Source organism: Lissotriton vulgaris, chromosome 5 (genome assembly GCF_964263255.1).
Source record: "Lissotriton vulgaris chromosome 5, aLisVul1.2, whole genome shotgun sequence".
In the NCBI taxonomy this organism is placed as follows: Eukaryota; Metazoa; Chordata; class Amphibia; order Caudata; family Salamandridae; genus Lissotriton; species Lissotriton vulgaris.
In genome coordinates, this window is record NC_141693.1 from 289,837,825 (window position 1) to 289,865,099 (window position 27,275).

The window sequence follows — 27,275 nt, forward strand, 5'->3', positions numbered from 1 at the left end:
TTTTGCGCAGCTCTCCCAACTGGTTTAATTATTGCAGTTGGTGTTAGAAAACCTGCGTACTGTTTCCACACCCCACGGCAAGAGCATTGTTCCGAAAACTACTCCCTTCGAAGTCCCTGAAGACATGGCTCTCATCCACTCAATTGCGCTCCCTGCTTAGATTTAGCACTTCCGAAAGTGTTAGCTTTCCTTTTAATCTCGTGATGCCAAGAGCTTGTTGTAGCTCCGAGAGGCCCATCCGAAGAGGGCGTTTTAGTCAATGAATCTTTGGTGGGAAATTGTTTATTACAAAATGTTCTAAACTTGCTGTGTTCGGTTTGCTGTGCTTTGCTGTCAGACTGAGCGCCATACATTGCTTACATTTACACGTGCGCATACTTAGACACCTGCATGCCATAAGTCTACATGTAAGTTGGTTGAGACGCTTGTGTGAAGTGAGTATATTTTATCATTTCACTCCTCTGCATGGGGTTTGGAAGCCTGACCTTGCTCTCTTGCCCTCATATATGGTGAATAATAGGGTGCCCGAGGGATTGCTCGGACAGATTCTGCCTCTTGCTGCAGGCTGAGACCACCAGGCCACCGTTCAACCCCTCCGCTGCTATAGATGGGACCATGGATGCTACTCGGCTCCAAGCGCTCTCGCCTCCAACACTTGAATTCTGCTCTGGCCTCTGCAAAAAGCCCTTTTGAAAGCACCGATCCATACGGTAAAGAAATGTGGTGGGTGAAAGCACCAGATAATACACATTCAAAGCTGATTCATCCTTTTGAAGTAGATAAAGTGCGTTCCACAGATGAGTGAACATAACAGCTGTTAATGAGGAGCCCTGCAAAGAGTAGCTGTTTTTGGCATTCACTATCTCCCGTGTCCCCCCCCCCCCTCTTGGAACGTTTGTTCTAGACTCTATATTCCCCAGGCCCATCCGGTTAGTGCGGAAATGAGCCCCCCCCCCCCCCCCCCCCCCCCCTCCCCACCCCCCGCCCCCCGAGCTGCTGCCAATGAAACACGTATTCAGCCGCACAGTTAGAAAACTTACATGGAAACTTCTGTCGCATCTGGGGGAGAGTTGGCTAAGGGCGAAGGAATAGCAATCTAACAAAAGTTAAATCTAACTTTAAAAAAGCACTGGCAAAATCAATACACCTGGCTTGCATTTTGTGTCCAGACTAAAATATTTTTAAACAGCTGGCTTAACAAGCAGTGGTAAGTAAACTTGAGGGGTCATGCCTACAAGATGCATGGGGGGGGCTCCCAGCTCAGCCAGGGGCCTGCCGCCGCCCGTGTACAATGCCGGTAGCCCGCCCCGACTGCGTGATGGGGGGTATTTCTACATCACCGGTCACATGCATCCCAACATTCATATTTAAGTATTCATTATTTTAAAAAATTAAAAGCCATTGTTATTTGTAATATCAATACATCTAAGTCACGTAAATACAAAACATGTTCCATTACAAATGCTATAGGTGTCACATTTGCGAAAGTTAAAACTATTGGCATTGTAAATGACAAAGCTATTAATTTAGCTATTTTCAAAACCAACACATAAATAAACAATTTTGTTATTTACAAGACCAATAGCTCAAACTTTCCTAATGCGAGACCTATTGCATTGCAAATGCTTGTTTGTTACAGGCAACTGAATGAATAGGCCTTCCTAAAGTGTTGGGTAGCAATAGTATGGCAGTAGAGTATTGATTGTTCCGTCTTAGTTCTGGCGTAAGCCTTTGATTTTTGTTAAATCATGTATAAAATCTACTTACTTTGAAGGTGCTTTCAACCAGGCATTTTCATTTGTTGTGATTTTAACATTTTTCTTCCATCCAGTCCACCATACAGCATGGGGTTATGGGTTATCTTGTTCCAGCCTTTGAGTAACTTTAGTGACTGCCCTTACACAAAGTAGTTCCCTTCAGTAATTAGGACTACTATGACAATTTATGCTTTATGAGACCAAGAATTTTTTGTGTGCTTTTCCCCCCTGATTTTTTAATATATTGCAAGAGCCTGGGTGATCTCAGAATAATATTTTATAAAAATGGCAAAACAAAACTTACGTTGACAAAGCCAAAAGGCTATCCATTAATGCCAGACAGTGGCTTTGCCAATGCTTGTTTTTGGTTCTTGGGAGGAGGAGAGAGAGCAAGAGAAAAGAGAGAAAGAGACAGACAGACAATGGGGGCAGCAAAGGGCCTCGTATTCGAGCTAAGACTGGTATTTAATGTTGTGTTCTTTGTTACCTAGGACGCAGAACAAGCAAGTGAAAATACATTTTCAGACAGGTTGAGACTGGAATCCAGTGGACAGAATGAGATGCCAGAGAAGCATTATAGATGAGGAAATTTGTATGGCTCCACTTCACCCATAATACAGTCTCTAGGCAGATACATCACCAGAAAATGTTCGGTTACCATTTCCTCACTATTCATTCCAATCAGCGTTTCACATTGCATCTGAAGACAGACCTTCCATATAGTAAAGTTTTTTTCTACATAAATTGCTGTCAAAGATATTGTGTGGGCCTTCTTTACAATACATCTCAAATTGGATCAAATGTAGTGTTTAGCCACTTGCTATTTCACCCCCCAAAAATATTACATTTAGCGTTCTTGTTTTAAAGTGATAAATTGGTGGTTGTGAGAGTTACTTCCACTTTCATGATGTCACAGTAGTGTAGAAGGATTTTCATCACTGAAGATCCTCTACTTTGGTTTTCCCTTTGACTTGGACATTGGAGAGGCTGATACTTGCCAAAGGATGGCTTGTTAGGTTGGATGCATTGCCTGGAGGTGTTCCTTTAAGTTAATTTTAATTCTTTACATTTTTAATACCTAGTTCATTGAGAATTCATTACTTATAAAAAATAAATCTTTCACCTATTAACCCCTTCCTTGCGGGGGTAATTCCCCTGCTGTGCTGGGTGTCGGGGGCGCGCACAGCTCAGCTCACGAGATCAGCTCGTCATGAGGTACAGTGCTCGTGTGCTCATGACGAGCTGAGCTCGTCATGACCACACCCGTTTCTGTGGAACGCTCAGCACAGCAGGAAAATTATCTCCGCATGCGAGCGTTCCACGGATCATGACGAGCTCAGCTCGTCATGAGCACCGTGCGTCATGACGAGCTGAGCTCGTCATGAGCTCGGAAGAGGCTAAACACCTCGTTTTACGGTTGTGATGTCTTAAAACACCCAATTAGAATCATTAAACATGTCACAATATAATTTCAGAACAAAATGATATTCGCAATCCTGAGCATCTTCAAACTATTTCTTTATTATATATTACAGACATAGTTCAACTGCAATTGCCAACCTATTGTATACAAAAGTGGAGGTGTCAGACAATGTCCGCACTACAGAAATGTTAAATAATTACTTTAAATGTACCTTCCGCTCCTGGTGGGTAGACGTGTGAAACAATAGAAGGTATGAAATTTCTTCAGGTTTCTTTGACTTGTGCCTAAACACAGGCGCTTGCTTTCTTTTAATGTTACATATATTAATAAATTGATATACTAAATGTAACATTTCTTTGAACGGAGGGACTGGAAATATTCCATATGTAGAACAAGCTGACCAATTTTATTCTCAGACGCAATAAAATTGGCTGGACTTGTTTATTCTGAATACAAATGTTTATCCAATTTAAATACAAATTCCTCGCTTTCTCATGCAGTCTTTTTATTTAGTAAGAGGCTCGTCTTTAATAAATGTCTGTGTTAATTTAGAGCACATATGAGAAAACAAAATACCTGCTGACATCTGTTATTTTGTTCAAAAGTGTAACTTGCTCACAGCTAGTTCTTTAAGGCTATCTACAATCAGAAATGTAGTGCTTTGCCCAGTGAGTGCTACTTTTTTGATGTGTACAATTTCATTTTTCAAACTTATCAAAGGTAGGCCCAACTCTAATCCTAAGGCCTCCACCAAAAAATGTGTTGACAAGTTGAATACAAATCTCTAAGCCATTCCTTTAAACTTTTTCAAATAGGACCACCTTTCACAACTAGGTATTTAATGTTGGCATCTCTAAGTAACCTTCAAGATTCCTAATAAATCTACACAGGCCCTTTATTACAGTTATCAGCTTACGAATAGCCAGTTTCTCATGCTCCTCAAATTTTGCAAATACAGATAGTGCCCAGTAATGTGTGTATAAATAAGCTTATCCTTCCAAATAGGAAACTCTTTAATTTCCAACCGAACTTGCATGTCTTACTATCCAGTGAAGGGCCATTGTTTTTGTTGCGTTAACTAGTTAGTCAGAAAAACCGTATTCGATTCTGTTCAGTAATTATAAAAGTAGATACAAATTTTAAAGTACATAAAAACTTTAAAAATCCATACCTTTATAACACATTTCAAAAAGAATCTTACGGCGAGGATGGTCTTGTGACCTCAGAGTTTGCGCATAAAAAAAGAAACCGCCTATAATTTCCAATATTGTTAATTTCAATATGGGCTATAAAAACCTTTTTGCCTAAAAGGAGTACATTTCACACAAAAAATTAAAGTGTTTAGGGGAATATGCCTTCACAGGGGCAAACGGTTAGGACGCCACCATTGTACTGCCCTAATAGAAAGCAAATTAATGTATGGAGGGAACCCAACCTGAATCTAAGCAGCAGAGTCCGCTCACAGTGACCAGAAACGAGTAATAAGGCTCCATTCCTTGAATAGTTTTTAACTAGAAATATTGAAAATTTGTCGGTTTAGGGAGCTCCTGTCCTTGCATTTGGATTCTATAAAAGTGTGCTTCAGTCAGGATTTGGCACTTTTCCATATCATGTTTGGGTCAGTAAAAAGAAAAGACGTTCCCAGTTTGGTAAAACAACGACTAACATAAGATAGCCAGGCGCTATTCAGCCCTGATTTGCAACCAAGGCAATCTGATATCTTGCTGACTTAAATGATGATGCACTGGGGTTAGACCATACATATAGCAACATCATCGGAGGAGAAAGCAGCATAGGATCATCAATATATGATCAGCCCAGCTCTTAATGGCAGATAAAATAAGGACAGCAAGGCAATAGGGATAGAAATATCCAATAGAAGCGATTTTGTCCACTTTGGATACACAACACTAGGTATATTCCCCCATACACCCTCTCTATACGTTGCGAGAGGCACACCTTGGGTTATGCAGATCTCTAAGAACCTTCGCTTTTTTTACTGAGAGGCCAACCCACAGCAGATTGAAAAGTGCACCAATAGACAGCATAGATTCTGGCATCTGACTCTAATGTTCAGATGCCATGGGCCAGAAATATCAAACCAAACGTCTGAATAGGTAAAGCTAGACACTTTAGACAATTTTCAAGAATTGATGCTTTAAAAGCCTCAATTTTGGGCTTTCCGACCTCAAGCCATGACACTTCACATAATAAATATACATGTCAAGGCCAGAGATAAAATTGGTGAAGCCCAGTACCATATTTTTCAGGCTGTGATGAGTGCATGCTAGCAGCACAGCATCATCCGTGTATGGTAGGCAAGAGATCGTAGTAATAACAATCATGGAACTGCTCAGATGAGTATTCGGGCTGTCAATATACAGAGTAAAAGGTATTGGAGCTTGGATACACCCCTGCTGTACTCCCCTTTCTAAACCAAAAGCGTCAAAGTATTCTCAGTTCTGGCCATACCAGTCTCTAGCAGATATATTTCGATGGAAATCCGACAAGGAGACCAGATTGACCCAGCTAAAATATTTCAGTGTATTTATTTGATGAATGTTTGTTTCTGTATTTTTGTGCATTTTTGTTGCTGTTGAAGACATCGAAAATGCTTTGGTTGGGATAGTCTGCTTACAGTAATGAAGTTAAAAAGTTAGAACCACTGACTTAGACCACCGCTTGGGCATGTTAATGTGATCGAAGGCACTAGACTGGTTGGTAAAAGCCAAGTACAGAGGCCTGCATTCAGCAACAACATATTTCCGGATGAAAAGTTGGACATTGAAACACTACTCCATAGTGCAAAGACCTTCTCTAAAATATACTGACAGATGCTAAGGTTATTTCCATTATTGACACAAGCCCTTTTTTTGTTGAACAGTATGCCCGAAACGTTGGCTGATGAGTCAATGATGGAAATTGGCCCGTAATAGCAAGGGTCTGATTGGTTGCTCTTTTTTAAAAATTGGAACAATCAGTGAAGCTGACCATGAAGAAGGGAGGTTGAAGGAATTAAAGTTGTTTAAAAAGTTAGTTAGGAGGGAAGCCCATGTTTCATTATTACACTTTAAAATGTAATTTGGAACCCGGTCTGTTTGGGGAGCCTTGTCTGAAGGGCATTACTTCAAAACTTCAACAACCTACCCTAATTCAATTCTAAGATGTGAACTCCATGCGTTGGTAGCATAGCTCGAGGTATGGTGTGCAGCTTAAGCGATCATATGGCTAATGGTAGAAAAGTGGGTAGCCCACTGTTCGGCAGTAATGTGTGAGCTGACAGAAGAGAGAACCCTATCCCCACTTTGAATCTTATTGTATTGTAATTGCATTTATAAAGTCCTCGGTCAAGAGCCTAGGTATCTTTATCAGCGAGGATCTCTCCCTAAAAAAACAGGTTGGAGCAGTTGTGTCCTCCAGCTTTTTCCAGTTGAAGAAAATTAAAAAAATTGCCTGTTTCTTCTCCTCAGCTGCCCTCACACAGATCGTCATCTCCCTGGTCCTGTCCAGATTGGACTTTTCCAACAGTCTCTACTTTGGGCTCCAAACTGGTAGAGCTTAAACGCCTCCAGCTGGTTCAGAACCAGGCAGCCAGACTTCTTTTGAACATCCCTAGGAGGCAATCAGTCAGACTTGGCCTGAAACAGCTACACTGGTTGCCGGTTGAGCAACGTGTGGCCTTCAAAGCCGGGTGCATCCTATTTAAGTCTTTACATGACATTGGCCCCCTATTCATTAGAGACTTATTTAAAAGATACAGCCCTTCCCGCAACCTCCGGTCCACCCATAAATCCCTCCTGACTGTTCCTCCGTACAAGAGGAAGCGTCTCGGAGGCAGCTGCTTTGACCACCTTGCAGCTGCCTTCTGGAACTCTCTTCCCCTTCACCTAAAGCTGAGCGACAATATCCTCAGCTTTAGACATTCCCTGAAGACCTGGCTCTTCTCTCAGGCACATCACTGAGCTGCTTCTTCTCTACTAATTGACTGTCGCGCCTTGTTCCTTCCTATAGCGCCATGAAGCCTCCGGGCGTACGAGCGCTCAATAAATGCTGATTAACATTAACATTAACTACCCCTGATGATGCGTCAAAGTGCTTTTTGGGCGAGTAGCACGCTACTCCGGGACCCAGTGGTAGATATGTTAGTCAGTTATTTGGATTTGGAATGATAGAAGGATAGAGGAGGAAAAAGGTTTGTATTTATATAGCGCTTGTTACCCCTGATGGGGTGTTCACACGCTATTGCTGTCATACTACACAAAACTTAATAAAGTTTAGTATATATATTTAAAAAAAAACAATTCTTTGGATTCCCTGCAGCTAATATTTATCAAATATGTAGGTGAAAAAAAGCCTTTCCAATATGGCCCAAAGCAGAGTCCAACAAAGCAGCGCGCTGCTCTTGACTGAGATGCAGGTCCTCTCCTGCGCTTCATCTTACCACCTCTTCTCAGACAGCGCTGCACTTGTGCTTCAGGGAGCTGCATTGTTATGCTCCCACACACACACAGTTGCTTCCAGAAAGAGTCTAGTGTGTGACGTCAGCCTTTTGCAAGTGCGAGGGGTGGGATGCCACCTGTACCCTCCCTCTGCAGACTCACAGCCAATGAGAGAACTGTGCCCACTCCCATGCTTCCTTAACAGTAGGTAAGTTTCTACCTGTGGTGGCCTTATAGGTCCCACAAATAATCCTACTTAAAAACCATGTCATGGTCTGCTCCCTTTGCGCTCCAACGCGGCACCAGACAGGGCTGCCCCTTGTCTCCGCTCCTGTTTGCTCTGGCTCTAGAGCCTCTTGCGGCTATGCTGCGCTCGCACCCTGACTTGCATGGGATCTCCTGGTCCCCGGGCTTTGAGGACAGGGTCTCCCTGTACGCAGACGACATCCTGCTCTACCTCACCTCCCCTTGCAAGTCGCTTATTGTGGCGTGTGATGTGCTCAGGTTGTTTGGGCGCTACTCCGGCCTGATTATTAACTGGGCCAAGTCCTCCCTTTACATCCTCAAGGGTGACACGCCGCGCCTCCCCAGAGGTTGCAACATACAACTGGCCGGACAAGGCTTTAAGTACTTGGGGATTTACATCTCGCACAACCCTAAGGCAAGGTACGACCACAACTTACTCCCCCCGCTCCATCGACTGCGTGGGGATGTGGAGAGTTGGCGTAAGCTCCCTCTCTCTCTACTGGGCCGGGCGGCGTTATTTAAAATGATGTCCCTGCCCAGGTTCCTGTATGCCTTGCAGAATACCCAGGACCTTGTTCCGGCCCGCTACTTCAGGGAGGTTGAGAGCCTGCAGCGTGCCCTTCTTTGGGATGGTCGACCTCGTGTCGCTGTCCAGAAGCTTACCATTCCATGGTACGACGGGGGCATTGCGTTACCAGACGTGCGGAGGTACTACTGGGCCTCTCAACTTACCGCTATTAACCATGGTTTTTACGGTCCCGTTGACAGCCCCGGCTATGCCATGGACCGATGGCTCTTACACGGGGGCAATTACTATCGCGCCCTCTATTCTAGATCCTTTGATCGGAACCTCACGGGTCCGACCAAGGCGGCGGTCCACACGTGGCGAACGGTTAATAAGATACAGGGCTGGCAGGGCAGACTGACGAAATTCACCCCTCTCTTCGATTCCGACATTTTGGGCAAGCTCTGGCACACCAAGGGCTTTGACAAGTGGGACCTCATAGGGATTTCGAGGGTTGAGGACATGCTTTCCAGGGGGGAGATCAAGACTTTCCCGCAGCTGCAGGCGGAATACCAATTGAGTGGCACGGAGTTCTTCCGCTACGCCCAGCTGCAACATGCAATAGCCGCCGCCAGACCGGAGGAGGGTGACATCCCCGAGAGCTCTCCCTTGGAGGACAGAGTGCTGGACGGGCATATGCCGGATAGCGCCATCTCTCTGTCCTACAAGAAGCTGATAAACGTTCAGGTGGACCTCCTCCAGCGCCTGCGGGAGCAGTGGGTGGCCGATGGGCTGGAACTGGACGACGAGGACTGGCAGAGTGCTGTGTCCTCCCCCAAGGAGGTCGCCATTGCCTCACGCCTGCGGCTGGTCCAGTTCAAAATCCTTCACCGAGTCTACGTCACCGGCCCCAGGCTTGTGCGCATGGGCTTCTCACAAGATGGCCTTTGTCGTCGTGGCTGCGGAGCCCTTGCCACTTTTCTGCATATATTGTGGGAGTGTCCTGTTATTGCCCCTTACTGGGAGAGGGTCCATAGAGTGATGCGGGAGGTGACTGGAGTGGAGCTGGCTGCGGAGGTGCCTCCTCAATGTCTGGGAGCCAAATGACTATGACACGGCGCAGACCCGGTGGGCCACATTAGGCAATATGGTTGCTAAGCGGGACATAGCGCAGAAATGGGGATCCAACGTGGCCCCCCTGGTGGTACAATGGAAGGCCAACATGGATTGGTGCATGTTGCGTGAAAAGACTGTGTACACTGCCAGGGGGCGGCCTCAGACATGGAATAAGGTGTGGGGGGCCTGGAACGCTTACAGAGGCGATTTGTGTCTACCACCTGAACCGATGCCCCGTGATGAAAGCTTATCGCCGTAGACGTTGACAACAGCTATGCTACTTTTGTTCTGATTCTCCTGTTCTTCCTTCCCCCCCCCCCCCCCTCTTTTTCTACATTCTGCTTCAGTTCTTTTCTACAACTTCTCTAGCCTCTGCCGCCTCCTACTGACTCATGGTCATTTTTTTCCTTCTATTGCCTTTTCCGCGCCCTCGGGCGCTTCTGTTCACGTTTCTGTGTGTAATTAAAACAAAAAACAACCTGCATTGTTCTGACATGAATCGCTTGGCACTACGACCGTTCTGATACTTTGCTGCCTTGCCTCCGGGATGTTAGGCTGAATAGCTGTGTGCTTTATTACAATAAAGGTTTTAAAAATTTAAAAAAAAAAAAAAAAAAACAGGTCATGGGTTTTGGCCACTCACAGGCCTCCACACAACCTGCACTGTCATGAGATCTTTTTTGGAAGCTCTGATTTGCTGTTGGCAGAGCTCCGTTTCTGTTCACCATGATATCGCGTCTAGTTGTCTGCTGGAAAAAATAGACATTAAATTGCTAGCCCCAGACAGAAAGCTACAGGTCTCGGACATCTGCTGATATACATTCTGCAACCTTGAAACTCTGTGGATGACTGAGGCATATTTAATGTTTTTGTGAGGCTCTCAAAGGTACTGCCCGAGTATCACTGTCCCAAAAGGAAAGGTGCCACAGATGCGGCGGGACAGCTGGACTGCTGCTATGAACCATCCGGCAAGTGGCAATGAGCTCAAGTCTCATGAGGAACAGATGTTTCTGAGGACCAACCTCTGGGGGGACCTTCTGGAAGCTCAAGTCTCATGAGGAACAGATGTTTCTGAGGACCAACCTCTGGGGGGACCTTCTGGAAGCTCAAGTCTCATGAGGAACAGATGTTTCGGAGGACCACCCTCTGAGGGGACCTCTTGGAGGTCACTTTAAAGCATTGCTATAAGAGTCCCCTCCAAATCCCTGGACACTGCATTGCAATAAGGGGCCTGGGTGGTGATAATTCAAGGAATTATCACCAGGAATGACAGCTTACCTGAACTGTGTACTAGAATACCTTTTGTGCATTTATTCTTATTGCCCTTAGTAATTGTTTGATCCAATCTCCGTTTTTCTGGCACTAATGACATGTTTATAGGTAAGCCTAAAATGCGCCTCCTTTGATTTATCCCTGGAAATCTTAGCAACGGCTTTTCTCCGGTGTCTATTAGTCCGAGAACACACATTAAACCATTGGGGGGGATTGTTCAATACTGGGTGACATTGGTTTCATAGCCAAGCATTTAACAGCAGAGAGCACCTCCAAAATTGAGAAACTAGGAGTCTGAGATCTTTGAAAATCAAATCAATATTTCCCTTAATCAAAGACAAGCGAAACATATTAGGTTTAGGGAGTTTCCACCCAAAATGCAAACCCACGTTTTTGGAGTGAAGCATGATGCTATGGGCTGACCATTGCAGAGAAGCAGAGGAAGGAATGGTGATAAACATGCTGAGAGGGTTGCGGTCCCCAGTGCACAGATTATGAACTTCACTCTTAGAAACAAGATTCAACATTGATCGAGTCATAAACCCATACTCAACAGTGGATGAGGGCACCCCGCCATAAAAGGTGCTTCTGTAAGCTCTTAGAACCATCATGTTCTTGCACTTTGAGATCACGCTCCAGAATGCAATTGCCTTTCTCATAGTCTCTAAGATTGGGATGCTCGTTTTTACAGGATAAAGTGGAGGCATTCGTGAAACCCAAATCAGCACCAGCAGAGTTGCACTGAAGTTCTCAAAGATGATCATATTTTGTCCATTTGCCGAAGGCCTATACAGGTTAGACAGATTGTTCATAACTCTGGAAGTTATTATTCTTGGCATCAGAAAATTAGTTATTATGAAAGTTAAGCAAACAGAATTTTAAGTTGTTAGTACAAATAATAACTAAGAGTTGGATGGCATCCCATTTGACTTCAATGGGAAAGACCTTAAGTTTGAATGACAACTTGAGCCAGATAGATAAAACACCCTTTGCTCTAACTGAGCTAGAAAGTTGCGCTGAAATAGAGTAACAGCAATAACAATCTTGGAAGATATCCGACACCTCCCAAGTTGCCTTTAAAAGAATAATATTGAACTTCTCAATAAACGATACTCATTCATCTGATCTGATTATGTAAGTATGGCCAGCAATATTCCAGCTAATCCTATTCACTAGGATGCCTAAACGTGAAATAGAGATCGGGACCTCCGATGAGGCTGATACATTGTTCAAGATTGGGTCAACAGTGGACTGGAAAATATTGGGATTAGTGTTCTTCCTTTTTCATTCCACGTCTGGGCAGGCCAGTAGTTAAAAAAACGATTCTGCAGTGCTGTCAAGGCCGTGGTTGCAAAAGATTGTTATTGCATAATTAACCGGTGTTGCTGGATAATTGCCAGTGGGCTTATAGAAATAGCTAAGAGGTAAAACCAGGACACTACTAAACCATGCACTTGATATCCTGGAGTAGATGAGTAAGTGGCTGACACATGCTGGTTTAGTAAAGTCGATTACTATTATATCTTGGTCGTATGTCTTAGGAGCTGGCCTAATACAAAAGACCCTTCTCAATATTCGGATCGTAATTTGCAGGATTAAAATCAAGGTGCTTAGAAAGCCAGTGTATGGCTTTGTTCTTTAGAGGAGAGACGTACTCCGGCACCTCGTCATCAAGAGGAGGAACATTGCCCCAAGTGAGAACATAAGCACAAGCCTGGAGTGGTAAATTAATGATTGGCAGATGCTGTGATGACTTGCTTAAGGGTCGTGAGTGTCTATCACCCAAAACTACAGCATTACTCTTGTCAGGAATGCAAAACTAAGTTTGTCAGCTGTCGACCCGCTAGATTGAATCGCATCTGCATCTACGATGGTAACCCTGGATGACCGTGGATGGTTAGCCATAATGGAGGGACTAACATCAAGAGTTAAGTTTTTAACAAGAATATTGTTGGGCCTAAAGTCATGCAAAATTGGGCTCAAATGCTTATTCAATAAGACCTCCAAGCTGTTAGGCTGATGTACCATGCAGTGGCAAGGGAGTAGAAAATGTGTTGCATCATCATGAGAATCGAGGACCTTGTCAATACTTGCTGTCGTTCTTGCTACCTGCTTCTTCTGCTTGACAGTGTGCTCAATAGGGGGTGAGGCAATAGAGGCTGCAGCACGACATGCAGCAGCATCTGCTGTGTCCATCTACTGCCTGATTAAGTCTGGCCGATTGAACTACAGAGAAAAGGCTTTTCAGCAGTCTCCTTGCTGATGACGCCAGCTGCCCTTCTAAGGGAATTATCAGTACTGGTCCTGGGAGCAGTACTGGGAATAGGAGTGCCAGTATTGCCTGGTGCCTTATTTTTCCCTATGATTAACTAAGTACACTCACTGCTTTAGTCTCTGGGCAAAAAGACAGTGGGGTGGCCTGGCCCAGCCTCGATCTGTCATGGTCAGATGTAAATGGGCCCAATCTTGTCCCGTTCCACAGGCTCAAGGTGCATTTATATATATCTTCTCCTTAGCTCCTGTTTCAGCTGAAGTATAGGCCTTGTATTCCTGGCCTCAGCAGGTAAGTGACAGAAGAATATTGTGTCCCACGCTCAAGGCACACTTCCATTTCTCCTCTCCCCACCTCCTAGTCCAGTCCAGTGGGCCTTGTAGTCCTGGGCCCTGCAGGTAAGTGGCAGAAAGACAGCACGTCATGCTAACTATATAATTATTAGAGGCAATATGCTTTCAACACATCCAGTTGTCTCTTGAGTCTTACCACAGTGTGATGCATAATGGCCAAATTGTCTACGTTTTTGAAGAATAGTATGTCTTCCATTTAATTTAGGAAGGATACTGTTAATTGCCTGTAAAGTTGTATAGAAAGAGGAAAAAAAGGAAAGGTACTAATACACCAACGTTTTCAAACTATTAAGTCTTTATTCTTTTTCCCCCTCAATGTGTAGATATAAGTATAGTATGGATGGCAATTCATAAAGCTAAATGACATCCGAGCTGGCTTGTTTTCATTCAACTTTTAGCCATTATAGCTTCATGTAAACAGACTAGAATGTGGATTTTAAGTCCACTTTGCAACACTTAGATTGCCTGTACTTATAGGTTTAACATAATATAGCCTAGGGAAGATCGTAGTAGGGGCTGACTAGCCTTTACTAAAGGAATTGGTTGTACTTGACCCAGTCTTCAAGGACCCTCATCAAGATTGGGATATTAATCTATATGCCATCCGCCTTCTGGGCCCTTGTATTGTAAATTGCCATAATCATCGAGTCTCGCCAGCTTTTATAGATTTGACATTTACAAAGCCTATGAGATTAAGTGTAACGAGTAGTCTCTTGTCACACTGAGCTCGTAACTGGGCAGGATCCTTTGAGTTCAGCCTTGCACCAGTTACCCAATGACATACCTTTTCAAGAATAGAAGGCAAGTGAGGCATGTTTGTAGGTTTGCCATTCTAGATATTCGGGGACCTGCCTGAATTCTATCCCTAGTTAGGACCCTACAATGGTACCTGCAAACAATTCTTTCACACTTTTAGAATCTATTCGGCCTGTTTATACTTCTTAGATTTTGCATTGTCTGGATCCCACTTCTTATAGCACGCTTCAACTTTTCATACATTCAATGCCAGTCGTTTTTGTAAATATTTATTTAGTTTTGTTGATCAATTACATCGTAGACTTTTGAGGTGTATTTACTAAAACAAACAAAAGAAAAGCTATAACCCCCGTAAAAATATTGAGTTGGAACCAGAAAGTAGTATCAGCAGGTGCGAAAGATGAGATGTTTCTTCTTTTTAAGTACCCATTTAGACGGTTGGCAAGACTGTCATTGGCTAGACAGACTAATTAAAATCAGAAATAAAAATACATACACAAATAATTTTAAATTGAAACTTTGTCTTGTGACCTGACAGTCACACTATTTAGAGTCCCCAACTGGCACAACTTGTTAAGGAACTCTTCTGAAGAAGTGGGTAATTATTCATGCTTCTAGTTCCTCAGTATGTGTCTTTTTCCCCCCATTCTTAAATGTGACTCCAAATGTGTGATTTTGTTGCAAAGAAAAGCCTCCCGAGTTGACTTGCTGCATTTCATACTGGGCTGATGCAAACGGGTATATTTCATATGAATGTAACCGATCCTTTATACATTTTACAAATAACTTATGCCCAATTAAATCTCTTTTCTCTTTCAGGAGATCAAAAGAAAGCAAAAAGCACAAGAAGACCTGATCAACCGACCGCAAACCCTCCCATTGCCGGACGTGGTCCCAGACACAGAAGCCCACCATGGCCAAAACGGTGTTGCACTACTAAATGGGCATGTGCCCTTGGCTGCTGCCAACCACCCCGGTCTTCAGCAGGCGAACCGCAATCACGGACTGTTGGGAGGTGCCCTAGCGAACTTATTTGTCATTGTGGGCTTTGCAGCCTTTGCCTACACGGTCAAGTACGTGCTGAGGAGCATAGCCCAGGAATGAGGCTGGGGCCAGAGGTTGAGGCACACTCTGAGACCAAATTAGTGATAGTTCTGGACAGCAAGCAGGCAAAACGGTTGGGACTCTCGGGGCACCAGGCATTGGCACTGGGGTTAATAACTATTTGTGCGACTGTGATCCAGGTAATACGTTGGTCGACTTGTGGATTTAATTTTTTATGATTTGTTTCTCTTATTTTTATTTTAGAAATGAGGCAGGCGTGATTTTTTTTTTTTGGGGGGGAGGGCGGTGGGAGGGTGGTTCAACGGCTTAAAAACCTTGTGTTGCAGCTTATAAATATTTGTCATATATTAACTACAGTGTGCGTGTCCGTGGTTGAATATTTGAGCCATCAGGAAACAATCAGACTCCTTGATCCTAATCAATGCTGCTCAAAGTAATTATTTGAGTGTTTGCAGGACTACGTAAAACCTTTATTTTAAATTGAATGAGGCCTTTTTTATGAACTAATGAACCATTTTAAAATTCTGAAACGTAAGCAGTTTTATATCAATGTGTTTTATTTCTGTGTACGATCAGGATAAAACTTTTTAACTTGGCTGCTGTGAGAATCCATACTATCGACTATGAGGAAGCCTCTGCATTGTATGTATTACATCACCTAACTACACTACCTTTTTCAGGGCTAGATGATTGATTTTCAATTTAAGAATATAAATACCCATATTTATTTTCGAATATGTTTAAACCCATGAGGCGGCAGGGACCTCACTTTTTTCGGATCTTTTTATTGATTTTTACATATACGTTAAAAATCAAACACAGCAGGACATAAAATGAGGTCGACCAAGGTACACGTTCAGAGATCTGTACAACGTAGATTGGAAATGTGAAAAAGAAAACGTGCAATTAGATATTTTTTTTTTTTTTAAGTAAACATGTTCTAAATCCTTGGTTGCCTAATAGGGTTGACCGATTCATATCAATAGGTAGAGCTATTTGAGAATTGTATATAAGGGACCCTCCAAAGATGCTCTTACTTTATCTTGCCGTTGCCAAAGAAAAACGTGTTTATCGGCTAAATTCTAAAAACAAACTGTCAGACACCGTTTCAGTGGGGACCACGCGGCAGATGGGGGCTACTTGGCCCCAACTGTGTTGGGTGAGGTTGTTTGCCATTGCTGTCCTGGGATCTGGCCTACTTGCCCAGTTTACAGAGTCACTGGGCACATACAACTCCCTTCTGCTCTTGGCTTTCAGTGTAGCAAGGGTGAGCAGTCAGGAGCTTTTCTTGGAGGTAGTGTGGGGTGTGCAAACCCAGAACTCAACAGTAAACCAGCAGACATAATTATTTAAATGTCAAGCTCGGTGCTCCTCTTTTTTTTTTTTTTTTAAATGATTTTTTTAGTTACGTAGTAGTGCCATACACTACAATATTCAATTTAAGTTGTAAGTCAGTGACCCTGGTGGGCGCTTCCCTAGTGTAGCTACACCCACTGATTCCCTTTTCTGCGCTAAACCCATGCCGGGTGACCCCCTTAGTGGTCGGTCTCACCTAGTAGTGGCAAAGGCATGAATTGGACACTGATGTAGTAGGCATGTGCACACTCAGTCTACTTTGTTTTAACGCTTCTTTCCCCTGGTGCTCTAGTGGGTATGCAGTAGTTTGTGGTAACCTTTTTGGAGCATATCTGGCACTTTGTAGTCCTTCTGTGGGGAAGCTGTGGTGAGCGAGAACAACTTCTGCGGCCTCTGCTTGAGATATGCATAACTGTATCTCTGGGTGAACAGCCACCCAGTCCGGTCTTTGTGGTGAAGCAGCCTGAGCACATGGAACACAGAGCCACACACAGACAGGCTAATGTCCTCTAATGGCTGGTGCTGCTCCAAGTGGCCTGGCCAAGCAATTCTGGCTGGACTGTTCCCTTGGGGAGCAGGGTCAAGGCTAATTTGAATATGGCTGGGTCAAACTGGAGTGGTGGCGTGAGCAAATAAATGCTGGATTAAACCTAGATCTGTGACTGGGGGTTAATGTTGTATTTTTTGAGCATTTCGTTTTCATTTGTTCTTTTTGCTCCAAGTGGGTCTGACAGGTAGTATCTCTGGCCGCGCCAGTGTTGTATGGCAGTGGTATTCCTGACTGGGCCAGTTGGGCAGTTGTAGCTTTCATACGGCCTAAGTAGTCGTTAGGCAGTTACACACTCAGTCTGGCAGAACACGTGATTGCCCATAATGGGTTGTCTAGTAACTGGCTCGGAGAGTCAGGGGGGCCCTCCACAGCACAGGTCACTCCTAGCTCACTCTCAGCAGTTCCCTTCTTCTAGATATCCTCCAGCCCTCGGGATACCCTCGACCTCTCTTCCTGGACAGTCTCTCCTACTGCAAAGCCAGACCTACTCCTCCTCTCTCTCAGTAGGCAGGCAGGCAGGCAGGCTTCTGGGAACTCGGCAGACCCTTAATTCCTGTAGCCAAAAGTGCAGACATCAGGTGATGTCAACTCACCCTGGGGTATTAGACAGAAACCAGCCCTGCTCAAACAGCAGTCTGAGTACTCTGCAGAGCACTCGCCTCATTGGCTTTAAAAGACTTGGAACTGCAACAGAGTGGGCGGTTTGGGTCTCACTTACATTTTCCAAACAGTGGTTGGGGATTCATGATCTTATGCTCCAGAACCTGATTGGGACTGTTCTCCTTTCAGGTGTCCTTTCCAGGCTCCTCCCCAGATTAAACATTTTGGTAGTGATGCTTGTCACAGCATGTAGCACTGGGCAGTCTCCAAATTGGAACACCCATAACACAGGCACAATGAAGTGAGATTCCTGCATCTGTCTCTCATAAGCCCAACGGAAGCATAATTCATGTATAGATCAAAGGCCAGGCCTGACCTAGAAATTGACATTAGACAACAGAAATTGTAGACACACCAATCACCATTACCATCACCCCAATGGCTTTGCCTATGAACTACTAATTAGTACCCCCTACTAACGAAAGCATTTATGGCATCTTTAAGGTAGCTCTGGCTCCATACTCCTCACTTCTATCTGGATCTCCCCCTGTGAGCCACAGGAATGTAGGCAATACACATCTCCTGCCTTGTAGAGCTGGCCTCGTCCTCCATCAAATGTGGGTTGAACTAACTTTGGCACTCGGGCTCACTCTCACATATACCCCTACCACTGGACATGTGCTGCACACACAACACATACTGAGGATGCCATTGCAAGTTTCTGTACATTCATAAAACGGCATAACTTTATAAAAAAGGGTCTGGTAGGCCTCTCGCAGGCCTCTCGCTCAGTGATGCAGGTAAAAAGATCTGGACACCGTATTAATATTCCAAAACCTGACATGTTACCACCATGGCTTTATGGGCTATACTATAATAAGGGTATTGTTGGTGTGTCCGCACTGTACAGGTCTAGGTCCTTACATAATCAGGAAGCGGCCTGAGCTTCTGCACACCAACATAGATTAGCATGACACCAAGCATTAAATATGTCTGGAATCCAAATATGGACCCAGGTGAGCACACCATGGTAATCATAAAGTAGACATTCCTGTTCCAACACTGTTATCTCTGTGAACACCAATCGCCCTCTTTGCACACATTGAAAAGATAGTTTCTGCCAGTCGTTTTCAGTGCATGTACAAATAATGGACAACAGCTGAGGCTCTCTGCACAGTTTAAAAAGAATGATGAGAATCCTAATGTAAATTAGTTCCATAACCTGTACTTTAAAACTGTACATTGCGTCCCCGTCTTGTTTAAAGCTCTATTTTTACATTAATTGAAAATGCGAGATCGGTTTCTTTTTTGGCTGAAGTAAAAGTGAGCAGGAGATTTCCCCTGGAGGCAGGCTGCAGACTGACTTTAACCATGATATTTCATTTGCTTGAGAAACCCAGTCAGTGGCTGTAAGCCACATGTATGGGCTGTATTCTTGAATCTCTTCTGCAGATGTCCTCCAGGCACCTCAAACAGCGCATCCTAGCAATTCTCTCTCCGTGGGTACTGGCAACAGTGCTATCCATGTTTTGCCTGCTGGATGTATTGCTGGTGCGTCTAGAGAAGGAAGGTGTGAACAAAGTAGCTCAACTACAGTACATGTGGTTATAAACACACAAACAAGAATCCTGTGCTTGACGCAGTGGACCGTCTGAGCTTTGTATTTGGGTGAATGAAAGGATATTTCTAAATCACACCTAGAGAATGGGTGTCCTGGGGCTGGGAGGAAGCAGTTACAGGTGAGCAGCTATTTGAGGTTAAAAAGTTCCAATTTTTTTTTTGGGCCAGTTTAAGGAATGGGAGTATGCACTGAGTTTCCCAGTGAAGTCTATAAAATGTACAGTAGGTTAAAATAAATACAGAAATAAGCCAGGCGTTGCAGCTTATCGAAAGCAGAGATCTACAATGTCATGTGATGACACATGATGATTTAAGATTAAACATCCTCTGGAGGACCTGTTGGTGCTTCAAAAAAGGTTCCTGGCTTCAGCAATGTGAAAAGAGTACTTCAGGCAATCTTAAACCTTTTGTTTTTAACGTATTCCATTGTTGTACAATAATTTGTAACTAATGCTAGTCAAAGTATATGTATCGGTGGAGCAGTATGGGGGTAACCTTGGACCTTAATCTATAATATTTAGTTATTTAGGACATTTTAAAGATTGCTTGCGGTTGCATTGCCGTCGCTCCTCAAAGATAGCAAGGATTTTGGGTGTGAAAGGTCCGCAGTGATAACTTTTCTCCAGGTTATCCTGTTTTGGTGGCATATGAGATGTCCGGAATATTTGATTCATCATGGCGTGGACTGTATGAATTTTAGTGTGTTATAGATGTGGCCTGGTCCCTTCATGCATGGTGGGAGAGGTTCAGCTTGTTAAGGGATTGGGCTGATGCTAAAGCTAGTAAGCTGTGAGGGGCCCTCCCAAATAGGAATGTCTTCAGAGCTTTACTAAATGTTGTCATTCTCTTTTGGTTCCTCTAGTTTTGGCTTAAAGGCTTCTTCAATTCTAGGCTGTGTACTCTGAATGTTCTACCGCCATGCTGTTTCTGTTGCATCTGTTTGTAGAGTAGTTTTTTTCATTTAGAGCTTGCAGGGTGCACACTTCTGCAGAGATGTTGAGTGTTTTCCTTCTGATGGTGCACAGGTTACTTAATTTAATACAGTCCGGTTTTGTTAGCTCAAAGAGACTTTTGCTTCTTTGTTTTGTTACGTTTTGTGTTTATCAAATACACTTATAGGGACCATAAGCTACACTAAGTTGCTGTAGTGTGGTTATGACAGGAACGGCTTCCTTGTAAATTGAGTTTGGTTACTTTGGGAACAGTGGCCTGTTTAAGGCTTGCTCTGATTTTGGGAGCCAGTGTATTTTTGAGGTCTTTGATAATGGAACGTGGGCATGGTTCGTTCAGTCCTTTTGAAACTTTGATTTTCCCAGCTAATGTGAAAACTTGTGCTCCGTTCCCTGAAAATACATTTGTCTAATTATTTGGTATGGAGGGGAAGTTTGGGAGTTTTCAGAGTTTACTCCAAAGTTTTCCCAAATTTTCTCATTGCTGTTCGTAAAGTAGGACTTTAGATTTCTGAGTGATTGATGGTGACAAAAGTGTGCTTGATTTCTTCCAATTTTCACCTCATGAAAAATTGTAACCCATGTTTAGTTCATAGTTTCACCAACCAGAGCTTATTAATAGGCTTCCTTAGCAATGTGGATACTCACAGAGCTGATTTTTCTTTACATTTTTTTTTAACATCTACCAAGGTTTGTTATAGTGACACTCAAGCTTGAATACTACTTTTTTCATATTTGCTGGCATTTTTATCAACTGACTTTGTGTTCGTTGCTCAGGCTAGAGATATAGCACCCAAGGTTCAGAACATTGAGATGTGAGGCCTTCAGTAGGCATGGTGTACATGTCTTAGAAGGATGTTGTGAATTAAATGTATTTAAGACTTTTAAAACCGGATTGGTGATAACTTAATTCATTGGATGTATGCAAACCCACTTTAGAGGCTATAATGTTGATAGAAGGTTGTTTCAACCCAGAAGGCTATTGTAATTGTTGTTTACTCAGCTCATGATTTGATTTGGACTGTTGGGAATTCTTTGGTCCGACATTGGTCCAAATTGCAGCTTGGGGGACATCTTGGGAGTTCTAGATTATCCAAAAGTTCTAATACTGGTTTGTTGTGACAGATGTCCACCAATAATTTGTAGTTCTCCAATATTTGATCTTTCATAGATTCACATACTTTAATAATTCCCCACCGTCAAGCTGGAGTCCCACTGTATACCTAGTATAATGTTAAATATAGACAGAAAAGCTTTAACATAGTCACAAAAATAGCATATTCACCGCTTTTTAAAAGATCGAATTGGCACATAGCCCAGAATTCCCACTTCCCTACCCAGGTCAACTTGCACAGATTTCTACTGCATGTCATGTGTGAAGGGAGTCCCTTGAGCTCTGCTGAGTCAGTCACAGATAAGTTGGCTATTTATGCTTCTTTATTTCTTAATTTCTCAGAGAATATCCATCATCTCTTTACCTACCACCTCGCAATAAAAAGGCTGCTGAAACAAAGGCAATATTCATTGATGGGTCAAAAACATAAACAGCAGTTATTGGTACTGGAGTGAACACTACTACAACTGGGTTCAGACAATTGGCTGGTGCTGCTGTGTTACACTGGAAAGGTTGTCCGCTTTCCAACTTTTTTGTAGGCCAAGAGGTACAGAGAAGAACGCTAGACATGCCATACGACAAAGAATCCCTCTTTGGACAACATTTAGATAAAGCTGTCCTGTCTGTTAAATCTAAAACAGACACAGCAAGGTCCTTCAGTAGTGGTGACCTCTGCTCTATTGAGGAAATAGCTGTTCGTGGTAAGTGGTCTCCCAAAGAAGCACAGCTATGTATCTTTGTTTTCAAAGAGAACAAATGCAAGCAGCCTACACTGGTTTCTTCCAAGAATCAAGAACTCCTCAGTATTGTTCTGCACAAACACAACAAGTATGTACAAAGTCACCAAGTAGGTAGGAACATGCTCCACCTGCTTTTTATGGAAGAACAAAATATATGGGTCTGGGCCATAGAACATCCTATTCAAATAAAGGTGGAGCGTGTACCAGGCATAACCAGTTTGTGTGCTTACATGCTCAGCAGATTCCTCAAAAATATTTAGAATGGGAGTTAAATCAAAGGGGTCTGAATCACATAGTCATCTACTGGGGCAAACCAAATCTGTACATGTAGATTGTGGGGAAACATTTTTTAACGAATTGGTCAGGAAGTTGTGTACGCTGACAAAGAGAAACAGCAAGCCATGTCCCATTATTCTAATTGCCCCATGGTAGCCCATACAGTACTGGTTCACAAAGCTACTTCTCTTGGAGGAGCCCTGAATTTTGCTGAAGCTGTCACAGAATCGATTCACAACGCAAGGACCAGATCCTGTATCCCGAGCCACACTTCTTGAGCTTGGTTCACAAATTCAATGAATTCCGCCTCCTAGGCATTTCAGAAGTTTGCAAAGACATACTATCTAAGGCCAGAGCCGTCTCAACAAATAGAACTTATTGGGCAAAATGGAAATGATTCTGTCCTGGGGTGCCAAACATATTTGCACCCAGAATCCGCTTCCCCACACAAGCATTTAATGTACTGTACCTGCTGCGTTTAGCAAGATATGCTTCAAGTCTTGTATTAGTCAAAGTTGGCTTCCATTTCATGCTTCAGAAGAACACTAAACCAGCCGTCACTTTGGTCTAATAGACTTGTTGTGGAATTCCTTAATGGTCCCTTCAGAGCCTCTCCCTCATTAGGTCTCGCTGGCGTTGCAGCGCCAAGCGCTGCCACCAACGAGACTTATAGCTGCCGTGTTTGCCTCCAAGGGAGACAGTCCTGGAGACAGACCTGTGCACAAGCCGATTCTAGTATGGGCAGGAGCCGATTCAGGTCTGTGAACGCGCTTCACAGTGGATCGGCTTGTGCGCGTTAATTAATGCGGAGCACGTCAGGCGCCCAAGTAACCATTATCACAGCATGAGACCCCACTTATCACAGTATGTCAACAGACGCCCCAGGCTGCTGGAGCACTCCACTATAATTAATGTGCAGTTGAGTGCTCCAGCAGCGTGGGGCGCCTCTCGGCATGCTGTGATAATTATTACTTTGGGGCCTCATGCTGTGATAATTCTCACTATCTGTGTTGTGATCGGGAGCAGGCGTATTACTGGCGCCACCACCACGCCTTCATTAGTCATAAAAGCTGCAAAATTAGGGCGGCATGTTTAGACACTTTTACGTGCATTTTTAGGGCTCACCTAGCGGTGCAGCGCGCTGCCGCTAGCGAGCCTTATTGTCGTTGTGTTGAGCCTCTCAAGCGGTACAGACCGGTGCACGAGCAGACACCGGTCTGTGAACGCGCTTCTAGCTTTGCATGCAGCCACTGGCAGGAGCCGCAGGGAACGCCAACGTGCACGCTCATGCCCTCCCGCGTCTCTTAGGCTGTTCTCCGCTCCAGACCGACTTGTTTGAGGATGACGCCGCGCCTGAACTGCATCCACCTGTCCCACAGTCTCCAAGCAGGTGGATTTGAGGGTGCACCCACATATTCAGTGTTAGATCTGGGGGTCTCTAGTTGGCAGAGGTAAGTACCTTAGACCAAGTAGGGACCCTTGCTTCTAGTCAGGGTGAAGGAATACACACAGTAGATAACCTCCGCTCTCCCTCTAGGTAGCTTGGCGCGAGCAGGCAGGCTTATCCCCAAGGCAATGTGTAAGTATTTGCATTTGTTAACTACAATGATCCTCCCAAAGTACACCACAAACTGAGACCACACAGGTGAGTTATATAAAAAAAAAACTTTATCTAGTTTTGGCACTGTAAAGGTAAATCACATAAGCATTGCACTTTCTCTTAATAATCTTCTATTTCTGATGTTCTCTTGTTTCAGGAAAGCTTCAGTCAGTTAAAGATATAGAAAGGTAGTCTCTAGTCTGAAAAATGGTGAAAGAATAAGCTGTTTATGTAGACTGATCCCACTGTCGGGCTATGAGCCCTTGCACAAAAACACAGGAAAGCTCTCCGGGTCCCCCGTGCCCTCTGAGGCTCTCAGGGGGAAGACTGTGCCCTTTATCACCCACGCGCTCAATCAGCGCGTCTGGAAACCCTCACTCGGCACTGTCGCTTCAGTTGTCAGAGGCAGGACGGCCCCCACCACGCTCGGTGTAGGCTCCGGTCGTCCCGTCCTCGTCCTGGCTTTGCGGTGCTTCCTTCAGGCTCCCTCACTCATCCGGGCGCAGGCCGATCTTCCAGTCGGCTCCTTCACTCACCGGGCGCAGGGTCAGATGCCTCGGAGCTCCAGCGACAGCTTCCCAGGAGCGGAGTCTTGCTTCGGGGGCTGGGCCAATCCCAGCGCGGCCCTGCGGCGAGCCTCCGCTGACGTCAGCGCTTCCTGGGCCAATCAGGACGCGACTTCCTCGTCGAGCCCTCCGCTAAGGCCCAATCCGTGCGTGGCTTTCCGGATCAGCCGCCAATCAGCAGGCAGACCCTTCGGTGCAATCTTCGTGGCTTTGGAGCTGCGGCAGTGATTTCCCAGGCAGATGCAAGCCCCGGGTCGCGGCGGTGAATACAGTAGACGATCTTGATTTAGTGGCGCTCCCAGGCAGGGTGTTCTTCGGTCACAGGAAGCGAGGGCTGGAGAGTACGATCTCGGCCCTCGGTAACTCCCCTGGCTGGCGGCACAGATGAGCGCGGCGCTCTCGGTCAGATGAGAGAGTAGCCGGCGCGCCCCACACCACGCAGTTGAAACCACCTTTGTCTTTAGGCAAACGCTGGCTCACAGATTCTTCAGGCCACGATGGCGGTAGGCACCACAGTCACTTCAGGAGGCACAGCAGTTTCAGTCTCTTGCAGTCTTTAGGAACCTTTTAACCCTGGGTTCCAGGAACAGGAGGCCAGCTCATCTCAGGCCCTTGGAGATTCAAGTCAGCAGACACAGCACACAGCAAGGTCTTGTAGGTTCAAGCAGGCAGGGCACAGCACACAGCAAAGTCCCTTTCTTCTCCTCTCCTTCAGTGGGATAGCAGGATAGGTCAGCCCTTAAAGCACACAGCAAGGCAATCTTCCATCAGTTCCTTCAGCAGTCCTCCTTCTGGCAGAGGTTCCTCTTGATTGTAGAATCTAAAAATCTGTTGTCAGGGGTCCTTCTCTTATACCCCAAAAAGTCTTTGAAGTCCTTTGAAGTCTTTTGAAGTCTTTGTGCAAAGGGGGCCCTGAGCCCGGTCCAAACTAGTTCTGGGTGTTGCTGGGGGTCTGGGGGTTTCCTGGCTTCCTTCTTCCTCTCAGTATCAGGGACAGAGGTGGCAGTCGCCCAGCAGGAGGTGGAGCCAGCTTTGTGGTTAGGCAGGCACAGCCCTTCACTATCAGATGCTATCTCCTCCCACTTCCCTGGCAGCACAGGGCTGGCTCAGATAACCCCCTGGGGGCTCTGCAGACCCTGTCATCCTCAACCCAGACAGTCAATCCACAAACAGTCCCAGGCACACAGACAGGTTTAGACAAGAGAACAGCCACTTTCTAAAAGTACTATTCTCAAACACAGAATTTAAAAACAACCTTTACTAAAAGATGTGTTATTAAATTCTGAGTTCAGGGATATCATTCACTTATGTCCCATCTTGTTCCTATGGGAAGATAGGCTGGGATCCAATGGGACCAGCCTCCCCCATGTTACTCTATGGAGCAAGATAGCCTTACAGCAGTGAGCACACAAAATGGCTGCTGCTCACTACCAGAGCATGTTAGCTGCACTAGTACATGCTCTACCTTATCCATGCACTGCACCCTGCCCAGGGGGGTACCTTGAGCCTTCCATAGGGGTGACTGGTGTGCACAAACAGGGAAGGGTTAGGCCCAGCCAGTGGGGACACTGGCCAGGCGGACATGGCAGTCCACTGACTGCACACAGGCCCTGCGCTGGCAGGCCTGAGACATCATTTTAGGGCTACTCATGTGGGTGGCGCAATCTGCGCTGCAGGCCCACTAGTAGCATCTGTCATCACCAGCCCTGGCACACACAGTGCACTTTACTATCAGGTATACCCAATCAATATGACAATTTACAGAGGGAGCACTTACCCTCTGACACTGATCAGCAGTGGCAGAGGGTCCAAAGCATCTAAACCAGCAAAAACGAAATCCAGCACAGCATCAAAAAATACATGGGTCAGAGGCAAAAAGATGGGGGAAAAACCCACGCCAAGGATGTCGGGTCTAACACGTGTCCCCTCCAGCTGAAAGTGGGGAGAACTACCCAACCTCTTGGGAGTCCTCATCACTAAGGTGGAAGAATCTGGACAGACCATCAGCATTGGCGTGTTCTGTACCAGGGCGGTGCTTCACCGTGAAGTCCATCCCCTGTAGGGTAATGGACCACCTCAACAGTTTTGGATTCTCACCCCACATATGCATTAACCATCTGAGGGGCCTGTGGTCGGTCTGAACACTGAAGTGAGTCCCAAACAGGTAGGGCCTCAGCTTCTTCAGAGCCCAGACCACAGCGAAAGCTTCCCTTTCGATTGCACTCCATCTCTGTTCCCTTGGGAATAGCCTCCTACTAATGAAAGCCACTGGTTGGTCTTCGCCCTCCTCATTGATCTGTGAGAGTACTGCTCCCACGCCTTGCTCTGAAGCGTCAGTTTGCACAATGAACTCACTTGAAAAGTCAGGTGCCTTAAGCACCGGTGCTGTGCACATGGCAGTTTTGAGGGTGTCAAAAGCAGTTTGACTGGCCTCAGTCCAATTCACTTTCCTGGGCTGATTTCTAGATGTCAGCTCTGTTAAAGGGGCTACAATGGTGCCATAACCTTTGACAAACCGTCTGTAATACCCGGTGAGACCTAAAAAGGCTCTCACCTCAGTCTGGGTCTTTGGGGGTTCCCAAGCCAGAATGGTATCAATCTTCGCCTGCAGGGGCGCCACCTGGCCGCTCCCCACCTGGTGTCCCAAGTACACCACAGATCCCTGCCCTATCTGGCACTGGCCTTGATAGTGAGGCCTG

The 27,275-nt window shown here is 45.1% G+C and overlaps 1 protein-coding gene across 2 annotated transcripts in view; it reads left to right on the top strand.

The window, feature by feature from the left end:
• Positions 1 to 15,799, top strand: part of UBE2J2 (ubiquitin conjugating enzyme E2 J2) — a 167,145-nt gene extending 151,346 nt beyond the window's left edge. For both annotated transcript variants that reach the window (XM_086921462.1, XM_086921461.1), the window contains exon 7: positions 14,959 to 15,799. In XM_086921462.1, coding sequence (XP_086777588.1) covers positions 14,959 to 15,243 — 285 coding nt within the window. In that variant the 3' untranslated portion in view covers positions 15,244 to 15,799. The remainder of the gene's footprint in view (positions 1 to 14,958) is intronic.
• Positions 15,800 to 27,275: the final 11,476 nt, after the last annotated feature.